At 34.8% G+C, this 16,189-nt stretch overlaps 2 protein-coding genes and 1 long non-coding RNA gene across 8 annotated transcripts; 1 reads left to right on the forward strand and 2 right to left on the reverse strand.

Moving 5' to 3' along the window:
• Positions 1 to 1,019: 1,019 nt before the first annotated feature.
• On the reverse strand, positions 1,020 to 4,382 carry LOC126875996 (uncharacterized). Of its 2 annotated transcripts, none has more exons than XR_007693839.1 (4): positions 4,327 to 4,382; positions 3,983 to 4,251; positions 2,109 to 3,899; positions 1,020 to 1,034 (listed from the first exon to the last, which is right to left on the reverse strand). It is a non-coding gene; the product is annotated as an uncharacterized LOC126875996 (long non-coding RNA). The 2 variants fall into 2 exon arrangements; XR_007693840.1 differs by lacking the exon at positions 1,020 to 1,034 and having other exon boundaries at positions 2,341 to 3,228; positions 3,377 to 3,899.
• A 3-nt stretch (positions 4,383 to 4,385) lies between these two features.
• On the reverse strand, positions 4,386 to 7,937 carry LOC126875971 (venom serine protease Bi-VSP-like). 5 transcript variants are annotated; one of them, XM_050638888.1, is made up of 5 exons: positions 7,291 to 7,937; positions 7,029 to 7,124; positions 6,803 to 6,957; positions 4,670 to 4,765; positions 4,386 to 4,593 (listed from the first exon to the last, which is right to left on the reverse strand). In XM_050638888.1, the coding sequence occupies exons 1-5, from the start codon at positions 7,520 to 7,522 to the stop codon at positions 4,462 to 4,464; spliced, it is 711 nt and encodes a 236-aa protein (XP_050494845.1). In that variant the 5' UTR covers positions 7,523 to 7,937; the 3' UTR covers positions 4,386 to 4,461. The 5 variants fall into 5 exon arrangements, 3 of the variants coding, with proteins under 3 accessions (XP_050494845.1, XP_050494848.1, XP_050494846.1); XR_007693821.1 differs by lacking the exons at positions 6,803 to 6,957; positions 7,029 to 7,124; positions 7,291 to 7,937 and adding exons at positions 4,978 to 5,722; positions 6,420 to 6,474; positions 6,659 to 6,673 and having other exon boundaries at positions 4,547 to 4,593; XM_050638891.1 differs by lacking the exon at positions 4,386 to 4,593 and adding an exon at positions 6,420 to 6,474 and having other exon boundaries at positions 4,690 to 4,765.
• LOC126875982 (omega-amidase NIT2-like) lies at positions 5,685 to 11,933 on the forward strand. Its single transcript, XM_050638915.1, has 4 exons — positions 5,685 to 5,724; positions 10,384 to 10,568; positions 10,963 to 11,131; positions 11,406 to 11,933. The coding sequence occupies exons 2-4, from the start codon at positions 10,485 to 10,487 to the stop codon at positions 11,696 to 11,698; spliced, it is 546 nt and encodes a 181-aa protein (XP_050494872.1). The 5' UTR covers positions 5,685 to 5,724; positions 10,384 to 10,484; the 3' UTR covers positions 11,699 to 11,933.
• The last annotated feature ends 4,256 nt before the right edge of the window (positions 11,934 to 16,189 follow it).

Here is a 16,189-nt window from a genome sequence, read left to right on the forward strand (position 1 = left end):
CACGGCAGCCGATCACATGAAATGGTGGAATGCTGACGATAGTGATGTAAGTGCGAGCGGCGATGATGAGCACATCTGAGGGCAGATGTGATTGTCAGGAAAGGCCGATTGTAATATCGTAGAATAGCTTTGATTGGAGATCGGCTGAAAATAGAAAACCCGTGTACGTCGTGTTTCTGTGGTTCGTCTACATTTAAGAGTGCCTACGTGACTAAAGGCACGTAGTTGGTAGTTCTTACATAGGTATGAGGGAAACAATAGACAACGTTAGAAGAAGGACGGTTTCGCTATCCAAGGCGAATCGAAAAGTGTGCGTGTTGCGAGAATCAGAGTTGATCGAGACGTCGAAGCATAGAGTCGTTAGAATTGAGTTGCGAGTGTTGTCGAGTGTTAGAGTTGCTAGTGAGAGAGAGAGAGAGAGAGAGAGAGAGAGAGAGAGAGAGAGAGTTACCAAATAGTTGTCAAGTTATTTGTTGTAAATACGAGCGTTGCATTTAGTTTTCCTGTTAATCAAACATCGTTTCTCTGTCTAACTAATATCTGTATTTTCAATCCATTATTAATAAATTATAATTAATCGAACAAAATTACACCTTTAATATATTCCGATATTACATTACCGTGATGTAATATTTATCATGCTTATTTTGTACGTAAAACGAATCGTTGGAATATTCCCGAAGCTAACGAAGCATTTCCCAAAAGTTAAACCGAAGAAATTAACGCGAATAGTTAAGTGAAATTTTTCCATTAACTTGCTGACCAACCGGCAAATAAAAAATCATAAAAATTGTTTCAATGTGTTGAGGTCACGCATAACTTCTTTTTTCATTGACGATTACCAAACAGGTAAAATTTCGAAATTGTACGAAGGCCACGTGACCAGATCGTATTGGAATTTGAAGTGCATGGAAAAAGACAACTCGAAGTACAAACCTTGAGCTGTACTACTCGAAGTACAAACGTGAACTAATGGATGCAGAAAAGCAATTAACGCCAAACATCCGAACAGCATCTTGGAGCCCGTCATTGTTCTGAAATAAAAGAAGTGACGAATTAAAAAGACGCAGGACTAATAATAATAAAGGAAACTTAGTTCGTATTATAAATTGAATTTACATCAGAAAAGAAGCACGATCAAGCGAAACAGATCGTAGAAATGACAAATATCATCGATATACGTTTCAGTGTAATTTCACTTTTGAAAATTATTTAGTTTAATACGATCGTATTCATCGCTCTGAAACTTTCATTGTGCTGCAATTTGTGCTGCGTCTTTTTAATTTCTCTATCTTTCTGTGTTTTCGGAAAAATTACTTGAAAGATTAAGAATTGCTTGCCTTATTTTATTTTCGATTAGTTAGGATTTGATTATTCCAGGTAAGGTTTATTATTTATAACAGGTTTTATCACTTGTTTATTATTTAGGAGTTTGTTATTTTAGGATTAGTACCTTTTAGGATTTCTTATCCTTCGAGTTTCTGTTTCAGATATCTAGGTCTATTTCAAGATGTTTTATTACATTAGGATTATTTATTCGATTAAGATAATTTAAGAGTTTCACAATGTACAAAGAAATAATCGCGTGAAATTTAGATTTATGCTTTAAACGTATTAAACACGCGGTAATTTCAATGTCTGTAGCCTCGAACGTGTTCTGATTAGTTGTGTCATTGTCTGTGACATTGAAATCACAAAAATCCATTGCAAGTGTGCTGTCATGCAATGTGGATGTAATTGGGTTTTTTGGGGTTAGGTTGGGGTTAGGTTGTATCATCTGATTTGTACAGTACTATTTTAACGCAAGGACAGGAAAGTTATTATATATTTCCCGTCCATTATTTGAATCGTTGTGAAGTGTAACGAATTATATTCGATTCGAGGAGATGTTAATGAATTACCCATTTCATATGTAATTACATGGAAATAAAAATCATTGCAAAAATAATTGATCTAATGACAACGGAATTTCCAATATTTTTTTGTTTCGTCACGTCTTTTTCATAATATATCTTTTATAGGTACGTGATTTATTAATCGTTCGAATGGAAATAATTATTCGTATAATATTCAAACGATTCTAGCCATAAAATAAATTAAAACGATACCTGTAATGCAATCTGCGTATGACGTCAACCTCGATCTATGCTTATACAAGAAATTTTATCAATCAATGACTAGATATACAATAATCAAGTATTATAAAATTTCCTGAAAACCTTTAGGTGTTAATATTAAGGTGTTAATATCTTTAATATTTGCAAGTTATTGTTTAGCGCTAATTAGTTAGAATGTAACAAGTGGTGTACCAGAATTGAGATAATTAAGCCACACGAACAATCTTATTTAGATCTTTTTAATTTTTTAATTCTCTTTTGCTCTAATACTTCGTAAAATTAATCTTCATTAGCTACTACACTTCATAGAATAACAAGAGATAATTTTTCTTATATAACGTTTCATTCATAAAATCTATCATTAAAGTATATCTTCATAAAAATATCATTCCATACTAACGGTATATTTGGTGTCATACGAGATAACAGTTACCAGTGATGACATATGTAACTTTATAAAGATATCTCGTTTTATTATATATTAAAAGAATGTACTCATTGCTGCTATATTTCAGATGAAAAAAAGGAGGCAACGATTTTACAGTAAAATCGTTCGTTTACAACTGATTCATTTACATTTCATGATAATACTGTGCATTCTGAATATGCTATGATTTGGTTTAAAATAATAAATAGTCCATTCTTGCATACTATTGCTCCAGCTTTACTTGTATTTTCGATATTGGTATAAATAGAAAGACAATTAATGTCGTTCGAGTCTATTTTCGGATCATTTATATTACGTTTAATCCATATAGTTATTATATGAGACATAGTATCGTAAAATTTGGAAGAATAAAACGTTCGTACAGGAAGTACATTTTATAAGAACTCCAACAAATCTGCGTGTGCACCTAAGATACAAACTGATAGTGATTGTTCATAAGTTTATATACATTATCTAATGTCAATCGAAGGTATCAATTCTTTTTCTCCATAAGAGTACTTTTTCATTTATATGTGTTCAAAAATACATGTGTTCAACCGTGAAGCATATGTCACCTACAACGAAAAAGAGTTTTCCTATACTTAATATTTCCTTTATATACCTATGAAAAGTCTATTCTTCGCGTAGTATGAAATTATGAATAAATCTGGAATATTGTTCAATCTGAAAAGAAAAATAACTTATTGACATCATTCATTGATACGAGATTCAGAATGTTTGTTTTGTCTTGCAGAAAAAGAAGGCAGCCCTCCCTTTCTTTTAATGTGAAATAGAAAGCGAAAATTTGAAAACAGATTTTTTGGAAATTTACTTGCAAATATCGTTTTCAATATCGTGATTTTCTTCCCAATGGTACTGTACTTTCAAATTTTCCAGTATCCCTCTAAAAACAAAAAGTCGAACCTCGTTATTATTAACGCAGGCATTACAAGGAAGAGAAGTATTAGAAAGCAGCTCCTTTTTATTATGGATTTCTTTATAATCATGTAAATAAGAAATTCCGGAAATTTTTTCCTCAAGAATTTAATTCTTGTGTTTTGATTGATAATTATTACACTGCATACTAACTTTTCGCATACTGTTCGCGTCTAACAATTTCCTAATAATAACTACTTCAAAATTACATATGTTCTTGCACGAATTCAAAAGTACGTATGATACAATTATTATTTATCAAAAAATTCCAAGTTAGTAACTTTCTTTTCAAATGGCAAATAACATATACTTTGACTTACCTGTAAGTTTTTGTTCCTAATCATCATTTCCTCTTATAGAACACATCATTATTGTTCTCATAATTACTACCAGTGTCATAGATATTGTAGTGGCTACAACTGAATTAATAGAAAATGATAAATAACTGTGTATAACACTAACACATAACTGTGTGTAACAATGACACATAACTTTTACTTACATATCAGTCGATACGGGATTACTGTGATATCCTGTTGATGTTTCTTAAGGCACTTGATTAGGTGCGATACGGTATCATTCCTTATGGTATACTGTAGATAAGTATTTTAGAAAATAACAAGAATAAATCTAAATTATTCAGAGGTTCCAGTTTCGGCTTAGACATAAATACAGGACCATTTGCAAAGAAGAAAGGGTGCGTTTCTACAGCCTCGTTATAGTAACCATGAATACCAATCTCTGAATTACTGGTTACTAAACATAAATATCCTATAAAATTTAATATATTTCTTTAATTTTTAATACATACATGAGTTAGTAGTTCTAAATTATGAATCATCCTACCTGTGATATTACACTTTTCCTTATAATATCATCACTCAAGTGAACAACATTAAGATGTCATCCTATCTTACTGTGAAGATACTTAGTTATGTTATCTAACATTATAAAAATATCATCAAATTCAAGTCCTTTTATTCACATCACATGGCCACGACAATCTGGTTCTTCGTTATATAATGTTCTAAAATTTGTCGTATATATAGGATGTACAAACCGTGATATCAAGGTATCAGTTCTTCCTTCCCAAGGGACAGTTTCATTAAAATTCTGATAGAATTAAAAATTAATTATTAATATTCTAACAATCATATATGTTAAATACATTATAGTCAACGATATATACCTGAGCGAATGTAGGGGTGATTCCTTGATAATTATAAATGTCATCAGCCCACATCATTGTGCCACTTCTTTGTACTCCAGCCTCTAGATTAACAGCCTAAACAAACATACGAAATTTTATAGAAGCTGTACAAAATATAGTATATATGCGCAATATTGAAGCGTTCAAGGGGATATAAAGGTAATGTACATCACATACACGTGTACTCTCATGCAACAAAATACAATTAGATTTAATAGTATAAGCTCTTTTATTCATCATAATAGATTGGAAATTTAAGTGTCTTACGAGGGTGAGTAAAAAGTTACCCGCTCTGTCGGTGTAGAATTTATTTTAAGCAATTGTCAAAAAAGACATACATCATTTTTTGACATAATCACTCGATTTCTGTATACACTTTGTCCATTTGCCGAAGGACCTTCGTATTTTCTCATTAAAAAATGTTTTGGGCTGAGCTGCGAACCACGAATGCATCGTCGTCTTCACCTTTTCATCAGCTTTTTCGGCATCCATCTCGCACAAACTTTTTAAAACCCAAATCTGTCGTGCACTATTGCATAAGCAGAGCCGTGGCTGATTTGCAAATGATTTGCCACATTATCCAGTGTCACTCGTCTATTCCATAGAGCATAAGTTCATGAGCACGTTCAATGTTGTCATCGTGGATGTGGACGGGCGTCCAGCTGTTTTTTCATAACACTCGTGCGATCTTCTTTGAACTTTTGTGCCCATTCAAACACACTTCGTGACAAAACACTTTCTCCATAATGTGCATTAAATCTTTGATAAATATAGGCATCAAACATAACCTCCGACCACAAGAAACGAATCACAGCATCCTGCACTGTTTTCCTGCAAATCACCATTGCAAAGCGCCATTACTCGCGCAACGGTCACAAACGAATTGACGTAACACAAAGAAACCTGCGCAGCAGCACTGAACAGATATTGACGTCATACGAAGAGTGCAGATGGATCAATACGGTCGACAGAAGTTTTAACTATCTGGAGTGCGGATAAATTTTTACTGAGAGTCGTATAGGAATCTATAATCTGTAAGTACACTTTTGGCTGAATGGAAATTTCTCTTACATATAGTCAAAAATGCAGAAACAGTGTATTGAATTGGAAAGTGATAAAAAATAAGTGAAGTTTCGAGGTTGCATGTGATTGCATGAGTACACAGGACGTTTTTAGCGAATAAAAAGTAATTTTGAAAGACACGAGACTTATCGTGTATTTTATGCACTCTCTGTGTCCGAATTTCCAGAAGCTCTCTATCTTATGAAGCGTTTTAGATTAGCCGGAAAATTTTGTACGTACATACAAAAAGTATACGATCTAAGTGGAATATTCCATTATTCTCTTGATACAACAGAAACGAAATTTACAGAACTTCTCAGAAAGTTGGTTTATTATTACCAAATTAATAGAATTAATATACGTTTATCATCTTTACATACCTAAGTCGTGGAGGTTTATCGTGCGTAAAAAATTAGTGTCGTTTCAAAGTTACATTTCGTACATTTTAAGCCTATAATTTGTAACGTACAAAACAATGTAAATTTGAGCTGTTTCTTATCTCCACAATAAGAAAATCCAACTTTACGTTTTTTACACAATGATATTTATGGAACAGTAATATCATATTATTGCATCGCTTGGAGAATGAAGTCAAGGTACGATGTGACCCTAGTGTAAACGCTGGGATACCCAGCTGTGCCGCACTTATAAGCATAAGACACAATACCTATTAAATACGAGGTTAATTCATGTTGTATCAGCAGTGGTCCGCCGCGGTCAGCCTGAAAGGATCGTTAAATTTTTAATCAAAGATACTGAAATATATCGATCGAATTGTATTAAAATTATACTTATATACAGTAATAATCTTCTATTGATTTGTGTATTGAAATACTCCAATTTATAACGTACATGTTATATGTATTTTGAGCAAAACTAAGATTAGGAGGAAATTAGATTAAATACCATAACGAGGTGTGAGAAGTGGGCAAAACTATTAAATTGTGTTTATCTATTATTTTTAATGTTTAAGACGTCGATTTGATGTTAATTCGAATTGACGTGTCTTCAGATACCGTATAGTTTGTAGTAACTCTGTAACTTAATTACCGTACAAGAATCCTTTCCACCCTGAGCACGTTCGGCGCATATTATACCATCAGTGACATCAGGTGCATTAGGAAATTTGGAATAAGCTATTTTGCATTCGGCGTTCTTAATCACTGGCATTTGTACTTCCATTAATGCATTACGTCGTGGTCGTCCTACGAAGAAAATAAGAAAGATATTTAAGACTGGAACTGTTTAATTTTATTATAAAATTGATATCACTTACTATATCTTAATGCTCCCCATCCAGCAACAAGGGGGTTATAGCCGACGAAGTTGCTCTTTCGCAGGAGCTCTTTCGTACAAATGGGATATACGTACCCTGAAAAATAAAAAAATAAATGAAAATGCAGGAAACGAATGACCAAAAGTATGAGAAAGAATTGTACACGCTTTATGACGCAATATATGTGTACAGTAAGAAATTTCAGGATATGATACTTCAGTAATACTCAATAGCATATATATATATATATTTGAGGACTTACTCGAAAATGGCACCTCCTCCACCAATCTAAGAATGGCAATATTATGATTGTGTATGTTTTCTATTCCATCCATATGTGCACAATGTGCTGCGGTCAAAACATGCCTAGCCGATATCAGGGAACCTCCGCACTTCCATAGTGGTTTGTCTGGGTTTCGGGGATTACGAAAACCTAATGCAACGATCCATGGCCAAACGCCTAAAATGCAATAGTCATAGTTGTGAATATACATAATTTTTTCTCACATAACGAGTAACAACGATTATTACCTATTCGATATTCGATCATACAGCAGACGATAAGTACATACGTACAAATACTCTGAAATAGAGATTTGATAAAGACAGAAATTAAATTTTTATTCCAGTGGAATACAAATTATTAAATAATTCTATATAATTTCTATTTGAACTATACTGAACTATAAAGTTCAAACGTGTAATTTCTGCCCTAACAGTTTTTGATCTCTATCCATATTATTACTCCTATATCAATTTTTTATTTCGAGCAAAAAGATACTCTTCCTAACATGAAGTAAAAGAAAGAAATAATTCAAGTTAATAAGTAAAGTTACTACCGATAAAATCATAGCATTATTATTTAGTCTAATTGAAATGTACATTGATGTGCTGTTTAATGCCTTTAAAGTTCATTCTTTGCAGTAAATGGCTTATTATTAATCGGAAAGAAAGACATAAAACGTACCAAGTTCAGCTGGTTTACCATCGACCACCACCCTGGTATGAGAGACGTTGCTAAAACCACAGTATGGTGGTCGCAAAGCCTTATACTTATACACAGTTTTTATTAAAATTTCTCTCTTCTCTTTGTTTGGATCGTTCGGACAGCAAACGATCGTAACATTGCCCTGGTATCTGCACACTGATCGTCTATAAAAATCGGTGGCTGTACGGTACTGTATCTGCCATATTTCTTGCAGAGGTTTACATTTTCTGTAGTCAAGGCACCTGCCTTCTTGATTGTCCGGTGTGGTACATTCTGGATCAAACAATTTTAAAACATTTATACAGTTCAAAGATGCGTAAGAAAGCGACACCGATTACTCAACTTTCGAAGTAAAAAGCCGATCAAGTCCACCGGATTGCCCTACAGACACGTATTAATCCGTAAGAGTTAGTCATCATGTTGATAATAATTATCTAAAGAAACTTTTCACGTGAAAATATAAAATTTTAATTGATTAGATATTGTGTTAGCCATACTTAAGAAAGAAAATGAAAATGAATGAAATGAAAGAAAAGGACTACCTTCAACCTCATTTTTTAAATAAACACTTTGTCAGTTTTGCGGTAAATAAATTCTTAGGAATTCAGAACAGTTTTTAGTGAATCATTTTGTTTCGACCGTTCGCGGAGAGACGCGATCGCGAGATAGCACGTCAACGAGAGTTGTAAGTTCCCGTTACGATTAAATAATCGACGCCACGAACTGATCGATCCCCTTATTTCGATTATGATAATAAGGGTAGTTCAATGAAATTCCACAGAATTAACACAAATAAATTAATGTTTATTTCAACAACTTATTAACTAGAAAGATATAAATGGAACAAAAAAAATGTAACTGCGTTTTGGTTGATAAGTAATGCGCGACATACCACATGTGCTGACGGTTCGACTTCTCGAAAAGTTCTGAACGCCTTTCGATTTTTTTCGTTTTTTCTGGAACGTGACCGCCACTACGTTCGGATCACGCCACATTCTTTTACTGCGAGGTAAAATACGGGCCACGAGTCGACGTTTCTGGAAGTCGCCCTGCTTAATGAACCATGCGCTTGCCACTACAATGTTTGTTTGCCGGGCAGACGCGACGATCCGTCTGCGACATTATAGTGCCGCGATCGATAGTTAAGAATATGACCTATGGTAAGCCGCATGGCGCAACATTCTCCCCCCGTTGAGAGGGTACCGATCAAACTAGGGAGGTGTGGTTGAAGTTCCCATCTTATTTCGTCTCGGTGGCTAGTTGTTCGGGTTTCTCGAGATCGGGTTGAATTGGCAGTGGGACAAGCCTTTTGACGCCCCGATCCAAAATGCTCTTTGCCGTCTGAACTGTAGCTGTCCGGATGACACCATCGGCGTCTGGATGAACCTTGATAACTCGGCCCAGAGGCCAATGCATGGAGGGAACGTTGTCCTCTCTGAGGATGACGATTGTGCCCTTTTGGATGCTGTGTCCACCCTTGCTCCATTTATTGCGGTTGGTTAGCTCGTTCAAATACTCCTTATGCCAGCGGTTCCAAAAATGTTGTTTAAGCTGTTGGATATGCTGCCATTTGGAGAGTCGGTTCGATGGAATGTCTCTGAAATCTCGATCACGTAAGCACATTAATGAATCGCCAATGAGGAAATGTCCGGGAGTGAGGGCTAGGAGATCATTTGGATCGGTGGAGATAGGAGTTAGCGGGCGGGAATTGAGGACTGCTTCTATTTCTATGATAAGAGTATTACGGTGTTAAGCTCATATGTTTCTGTTTCTCCACTCGCGCTGCGCCATAATATCCTTTGATATTTCCGATCCTCTGGTCGTACGAGGAATTGCCGATACATTTTCTCGATGTCGCCAGTGAGTACGTACTGATGAGCGCGGAATCTAATTAATATACAAAATAAATTGTGAATTGATTCGAGAATATAGGATTTCCCCATTTTCATGATTATCGTGATTTTTGTATAAATATATTTTTTAAGATACTAATAATTAGGTACTTATAAATTAGTATTATCAATTATTTTGCATTTATAATTCCGCCTCTAGTATAAGTGTTAATTGAAAACTAACTTTATGTTTGAAAAAGTACTAGCAAAGTCGTTGAGTAACAAGCCACTGATGCTAACACAAATAGCATTGTCGTAATTAAATATTTCTAAATATTCATTTTTCATTTTGAACCTGTAGAAACAATTTATTATATATACTATTAGCTAAGTAATTGCATATTTAATTAAGTCGAAATATAAAACTTAGTTATTTTAATAATTTAAAAAATAAAAAACTGACAAACATTTCAATTTAATTTATGGTTGGAACAAAAGACAGTTATTTTTCATTAATTGAAATATTGCAATGCAGAGTACTTTCGAAAATACGCCGAGAGTATTCCTGATGGTGAAACGAGCGTTGCTTCATCGAACGCAGCTAAAGAAAACAACATCTATGTAGTTGGTGGTACGATGCCTGAAATAGAGGGCGATAAATTGTACAATACCTGTACTATTTGGGGTCCCGATAGAACTTTGATAGCAAAACACCGAAAGGTAAGTAATATATTCCTTTATGGCTTTGGATTTGAAAATATTGGGGTGAAGAAAGTGACTCTATCTAGGAATAATTTAGGAATATACATATGTACATACGTATACTATAACCAATTCTATAATTTACGGTTTATAAAATACGTTATGATACGGGAAACGCCCATTTTTGTTGTAATGTGTAATATAAATTTTTCACATACTTAAAATATTATTATACTTATTTTTTCTCCTTTTTAAACATTATTAAATGATAAGATTTTTTAATAAAAGAAAGTGATAAAAACGCTGTCAGTTATTAAATTAAAAATAATTAAAGTTTAGGAGTTGGTAACTTTGATATTAAATTACAAAAGTTGCAGCAATAGAATTAGCGACTACATTTTTATGTTATTAGGTACATCTATTCGACATCGACATTCCTAATAAGATTACTTTTCGAGAGAGTGATTCACTCAGTCCTGGTAACTCCCTAACGACGTTCGACGTGAAGGGCTGCAAAATAGGTATTGGCATTTGCTATGATATTAGATTCGAGGAAATGGCACGCATTTATCGTAACAAAGGTACAGTAACTTAATCGATCAATACTTAACTAGCAAAAAATTAAATATCTTTCTTAAATATATTCTATATAAAATTAATATAATCTGTAACTCTGTATAAAAAGAAGCTTAATTTAAAAAACCAGTATATTTGCTGAAAATGAAACAAATAAAAGAATTAAAAGCACAATAAGAGGACTGTCCTCGCATATTCAGAAATGATGGAATGTGAACCGTGCAACTACGAAGTTAATTGGTATTCGGTGGCTTCATATTTCCTGCTTCTCTGGGTTAGGTTGCCAAATGCTGATATATCCAGCGGCATTCAATATGACCACTGGACCACTGCACTGGTCATTACTTAAGCGTTCCAGAGCGAATGATAATCAATTATACGTTGCCTGCATATCACCGGCTCGTGTTCCTTCAGCAAGTTACGTCGCATGGGGGCATACACAGTTGACCAATCCCTGGGGAAAGATTCTTTACGATTTGGAAACTCAAGAGAATATGGCAGTCACCGATATCAAAAAAAAAAAAAAAAAAAAAAAAAATGAGGCATACTATATAAGATTGTCATCGATTTAAAATCAAAGTATGAAAAGGATACCCTGGAGAGAGTAAAACACAGAATCATTCCAACTAAACATTCAGATCGTACCGACACCTAGGTATCGTCTTACAATTAAATCTCGGTCTCGAATGGATTAAAATGAAATACATACTTGCAGCTTCAACATCTTCAATATCGAGGAGATTCAAACTTTACAAATAAATGTAAATTGCGATGTAAAACAAAGCGATGTAAAAAGGGAAAAAGGAGGAAAGAAGGAACAGGGAAGTAAAGAGAAGAAACGAATTTTTCATTTTCTCGAAACTGGATCAAGTTTCAGGAAGACCATCCAAGTAATTGATGTCCTCTGTAATTATTTGTTAATCATGCGCGGAATCAGAACGATTCGACCTCGTTCCAAAGCAAATCGTTACTAGAGTAGAGACGGGAATTAATAATTCGTGTCAATTGTTCGATCGTGTTCACAAATTCAAATGCGGTTGAGTGGCGGAAACCATTTATAACACGTCCCATACAGCGTAGATCGCATACACGTCTTAGGATGTATTTTTGGTACTTATATATACTCTATATATATATTCTTACCCTATATATACTTATATGTACTCTATATATATTCTCTATCTTAGATATACCATAAAATATTTCGTGAAATCGCGTATTCGTGTCTAATGTCAGGGATTCTCTTTCCACAAGTCTGCGTTTTCTATATTATCTTTCTTCCTTATCAGTAGGCATTCTCACAATTTGTGATTAATACTGCTCGTACAGGAATATTAGGTTTTTGACGTTGTAAAATTTCACGTGAAATAATAATGCCTATATATTGACTAATTTATCAATTAATTAAATCCGTGTATATCAAGTTTTCTATAATTTAGTACTTTCGTGTAACTACAGAAATTTGATGCAATATAAAACTTGATTAAAACAGCGATTCATTAGGAAACGAGAATAATGATGCAAATATTTTTTGTAGCCATTATATAGGATTTCGATCGCATAATTAATCAGTATCAACTTACCAGTCTGTAATGGAAGGATGAAAAGAAATGCTGGCGGTATACAGACCGCAATCATCATCATTCTCATGTAAAGTTTCAAACTGCAATACATGTTCCTAGTCGTAAGACGTAAGTCGTAAGAGTCGTAAGTAGCGACGAAAAGCGAAAAGAAATGCACAAGCCAGAAGTATCTGCAACAGAAATCAGAATACACTCGTTTTCGCATGGTTGGATCAATTTCGCGTGGGACTAACCTGATTGAACCTAACGCGGGATAATTGCTCAACTCACGACCTTAACCAGCCCGCTTGATTCTCTGTAAATGCTTGAAATTGACGCTTGGATTCTTTCCAGATTAACTAGCTTTGCCCCTCCCTCCCTTTATCTATTTTCTTAGATCGACTTAGAATGGATCGAACAAAGGCACAAAAGAATTCGAAGAAAACAACAACTTATTATCCAAATTGTTCATCGAGGGTAATCAATGCTGTATACTTCCTAGAATTAGGATGAATAGGGATTTGGAGAAACCCACCGGCCATGTCCAGAATAATAAAATATCTCGCTTTTGCAATTTCGCGACTCGATCCGCAATGAGGGGTAAAGGATACCGATCCGCGACCGTATATTTATTTAGTTCTCGAAAATCTGCCTATCATCTATCTGAACCATTATTCGTCTTCACGAGTAACACGGGATATAGAAGGGAAAATAAAGGAAAGGAAGGTAGGGATAAGTAGAAGCTTGGGCCCAAGTTTAATTCACTGAAACCAAGCTGCTTGTATTATCACAAAACAAAATTGCCAGTACGTCATTTCCGTACTCTCGTCCTCGCGAAAATGGTTTTGTTCGTTAAGAAAAAACGAAGAGACAGGGAAGAGAGGAAAAAGCAAACGGAGAGCGCTTTTAAAAAGCTGGCGAACCGTGTGTTACCACAACGAGATACGCGGTGCTATTTGTCGCTTTAAATTGTGTCGCAACTCGTTTTTCAGATCTTTGCCAGGGACGCGTTAAAACACGCTGCAAATATATTTCTGGCTTTTCTGGGGTTTAACTGAAATATGACAAATAACGTTGTAAAACATATGTACTTATGACTTACAGAGTAATTGAGTGTACAAAATATATAGTATACAAAATAGCCAGCGATTTAGGGCTTTAAAAGATCAAAAGAAAAGAAAAGAAGAAAGATAATATGTTGTGGCAGTCTAAGTCGATCTAAGAAAATAGATAAAGGGAGGGAGGGTCAAAGCTAGTTAATCTGGAAAGAATCCAAGCGTCAATTTCAAGCATTTACAGAGAATCACTATTGAAAGTTCAAAGGCCGACTAGTGAGCTTCATACTATCTCATTTTTTAATCAAGCGATGGATCGACGAATCGTATTGATTTCGAGGATTATTATAGTTCTGTGGGAATTTTAAAGCGTGGTTTGTCTAATCTTGTCTCGTTAGCTACAGACTCTTTGGCGAGCAGCCTGAAACTTGATCCAGTTTCGAGAAAATGAAAAATTCGTTTTTCCTCTTTGCTTCCCTGTTCCTTCTTTCCTCCTTTTTCCCTTTTTACATCGCGTTAAGACCCGTTAAATAATATTGACTGCCGTGGACGCTGGCTGAGAAGTGCACTTTATAACTAGCTTTAAAATCACTGACGTCGATGAGGACAAAGGTAAGTTAGAGGGTCATTTATCCGAGCTGGTGTTATTCCGCTGTACAAACTATTTCCGGCCAGTACCTTTTATGTACTTTCGCTTCCGCTAACAAGCAACGCGCCATGTCCATCACTGTTCTATTATACCTTTCCGCTGTCCCGTTTAATTCATGTACGTATGTTGGGCAATTATTTATTCTTATACCTTTATCCCTAGCAAATTTATAAATTCGATTATTTAAATATTCTTTACCATTATCGCATCTTAATATTTTTAACCTCTTGCCCGTTAAATTTTCGGCTTCATTTACGAACTGTACGAAAGAATCAAAGACCTCATCTTTTGATTTTATACAATAGATCCTAGCTATTTTACTATAATCATCGATAAATGAAATGAAATATTTTTCTCCATTGAATCCGGTAGTCTTAAAGGGACCACATACGTCCATATGAATAATTTCCATTATTTCCCTAGTCTAAGTTCGATTATTTTTGAAAGGTAAGTTATGCATTTTGCTTTCTATACACACCCTACATTTCAAAAGTTCCTTTTCAAATTCATTCGGTATGCCAGTCACTAGCTGCTCTTTACCCAAAATCTCTAAATATTTAAAATTTACGTGATCCTATGCCATCTTTCCTTTTTACTCATACCACTACGTTCGGCGCTGTTTACTAAGTGCTTCTTCCCTTTCAATATACTTTTTATTCTATATGTCCCATTCTCTTTGAACGCTACAGCTGTAAGTATATTATCCTCATCTATTACTTTCGCAATATTTTCTTTGGAAATAACCGTATTCTTATTGTCTGTTAGTTTACCTAAACTAATCAAATTTGCGGACATTTCTTTCGCGTAAAATACTTTCCTCATATTTATTTTATTTTGTTTTCCGAATGCTTCAAAATAACTTATAACATTCCCAACTTTTGTCGCTTTTATCGATCTATCATCGCCTAAATATATATTTACCGGTTCTTTTAGGTCGATAGATTTATCGAAATAATTTATATTATTAATTATGTGATCGGTACAACCGCTATCTAATAGCCACACTATTTCGTTCTTACTTATTTCATTCGTCTCACTGCTGTTTGCTGCGTGCGCCGTTGCTGTCCATATGCTTGCTCTTGAGTTTCCATGCTCGCCCGTGCCGGTTCTTCATTGACGATGAAAGCTTCCACGTCCTCTGCTCGTATTGCCTTTGTTCTCTCTTCCTCTGTTTCGACCACGTGTTGGCCCATGCCAATAGCCGTTACTGCTTCCCGCTTGGACGCCATTTTGACACTCTCTCGCAAAGTGTCCTAATCTTCCACATCTGAAGCATCCTTCCTTTTTTGCAGAAAAGGCGTTGGTTTGCCTTTCTCCTCGATTGGATTTATTTTTCTTCTCTGCTATCTCTATTTTATTTTTTACATACGCTACCGTTTGATCCTCTTCTTTCAATGCGTCTATTATGTCCGCTATGTAGCTGTATTCTTCGGGTAACGTATTCAGCATGTAATTCAGCTTTTCCCTCTCACTTACTTGTGCGCCCGCACTTTTTAATTCATTGATTAATTTCTCAAAATCGTTAAAGAATGATGCTGAATCACTGTAGTTCTCCAGTTTTATGTTTTCCAATCTCCTTCTGCATACGATCTGCAGTGCCGTCGACTCTTTCAAGTACATTTCATCGAACCTTTTTATTATATCATACGCCGTTTTTCCTTCCCTAACATACTCCAATTGTCTGTTCGATATTGCACTATAAATTATATTAATCGCCTTCAAATCCTTTTTGTCCCAGTCTTCATCGTCTCTTTCGTTCTTCATTCTAGTTGTAGCAACCTCGCATTCCTTATATTT

Source organism: Bombus huntii, unplaced genomic scaffold (assembly GCF_024542735.1).
Source record: "Bombus huntii isolate Logan2020A unplaced genomic scaffold, iyBomHunt1.1 ctg00000061.1, whole genome shotgun sequence".
Lineage (NCBI taxonomy): Eukaryota > Metazoa > Arthropoda > Insecta > Hymenoptera > Apidae > Bombus > Bombus huntii.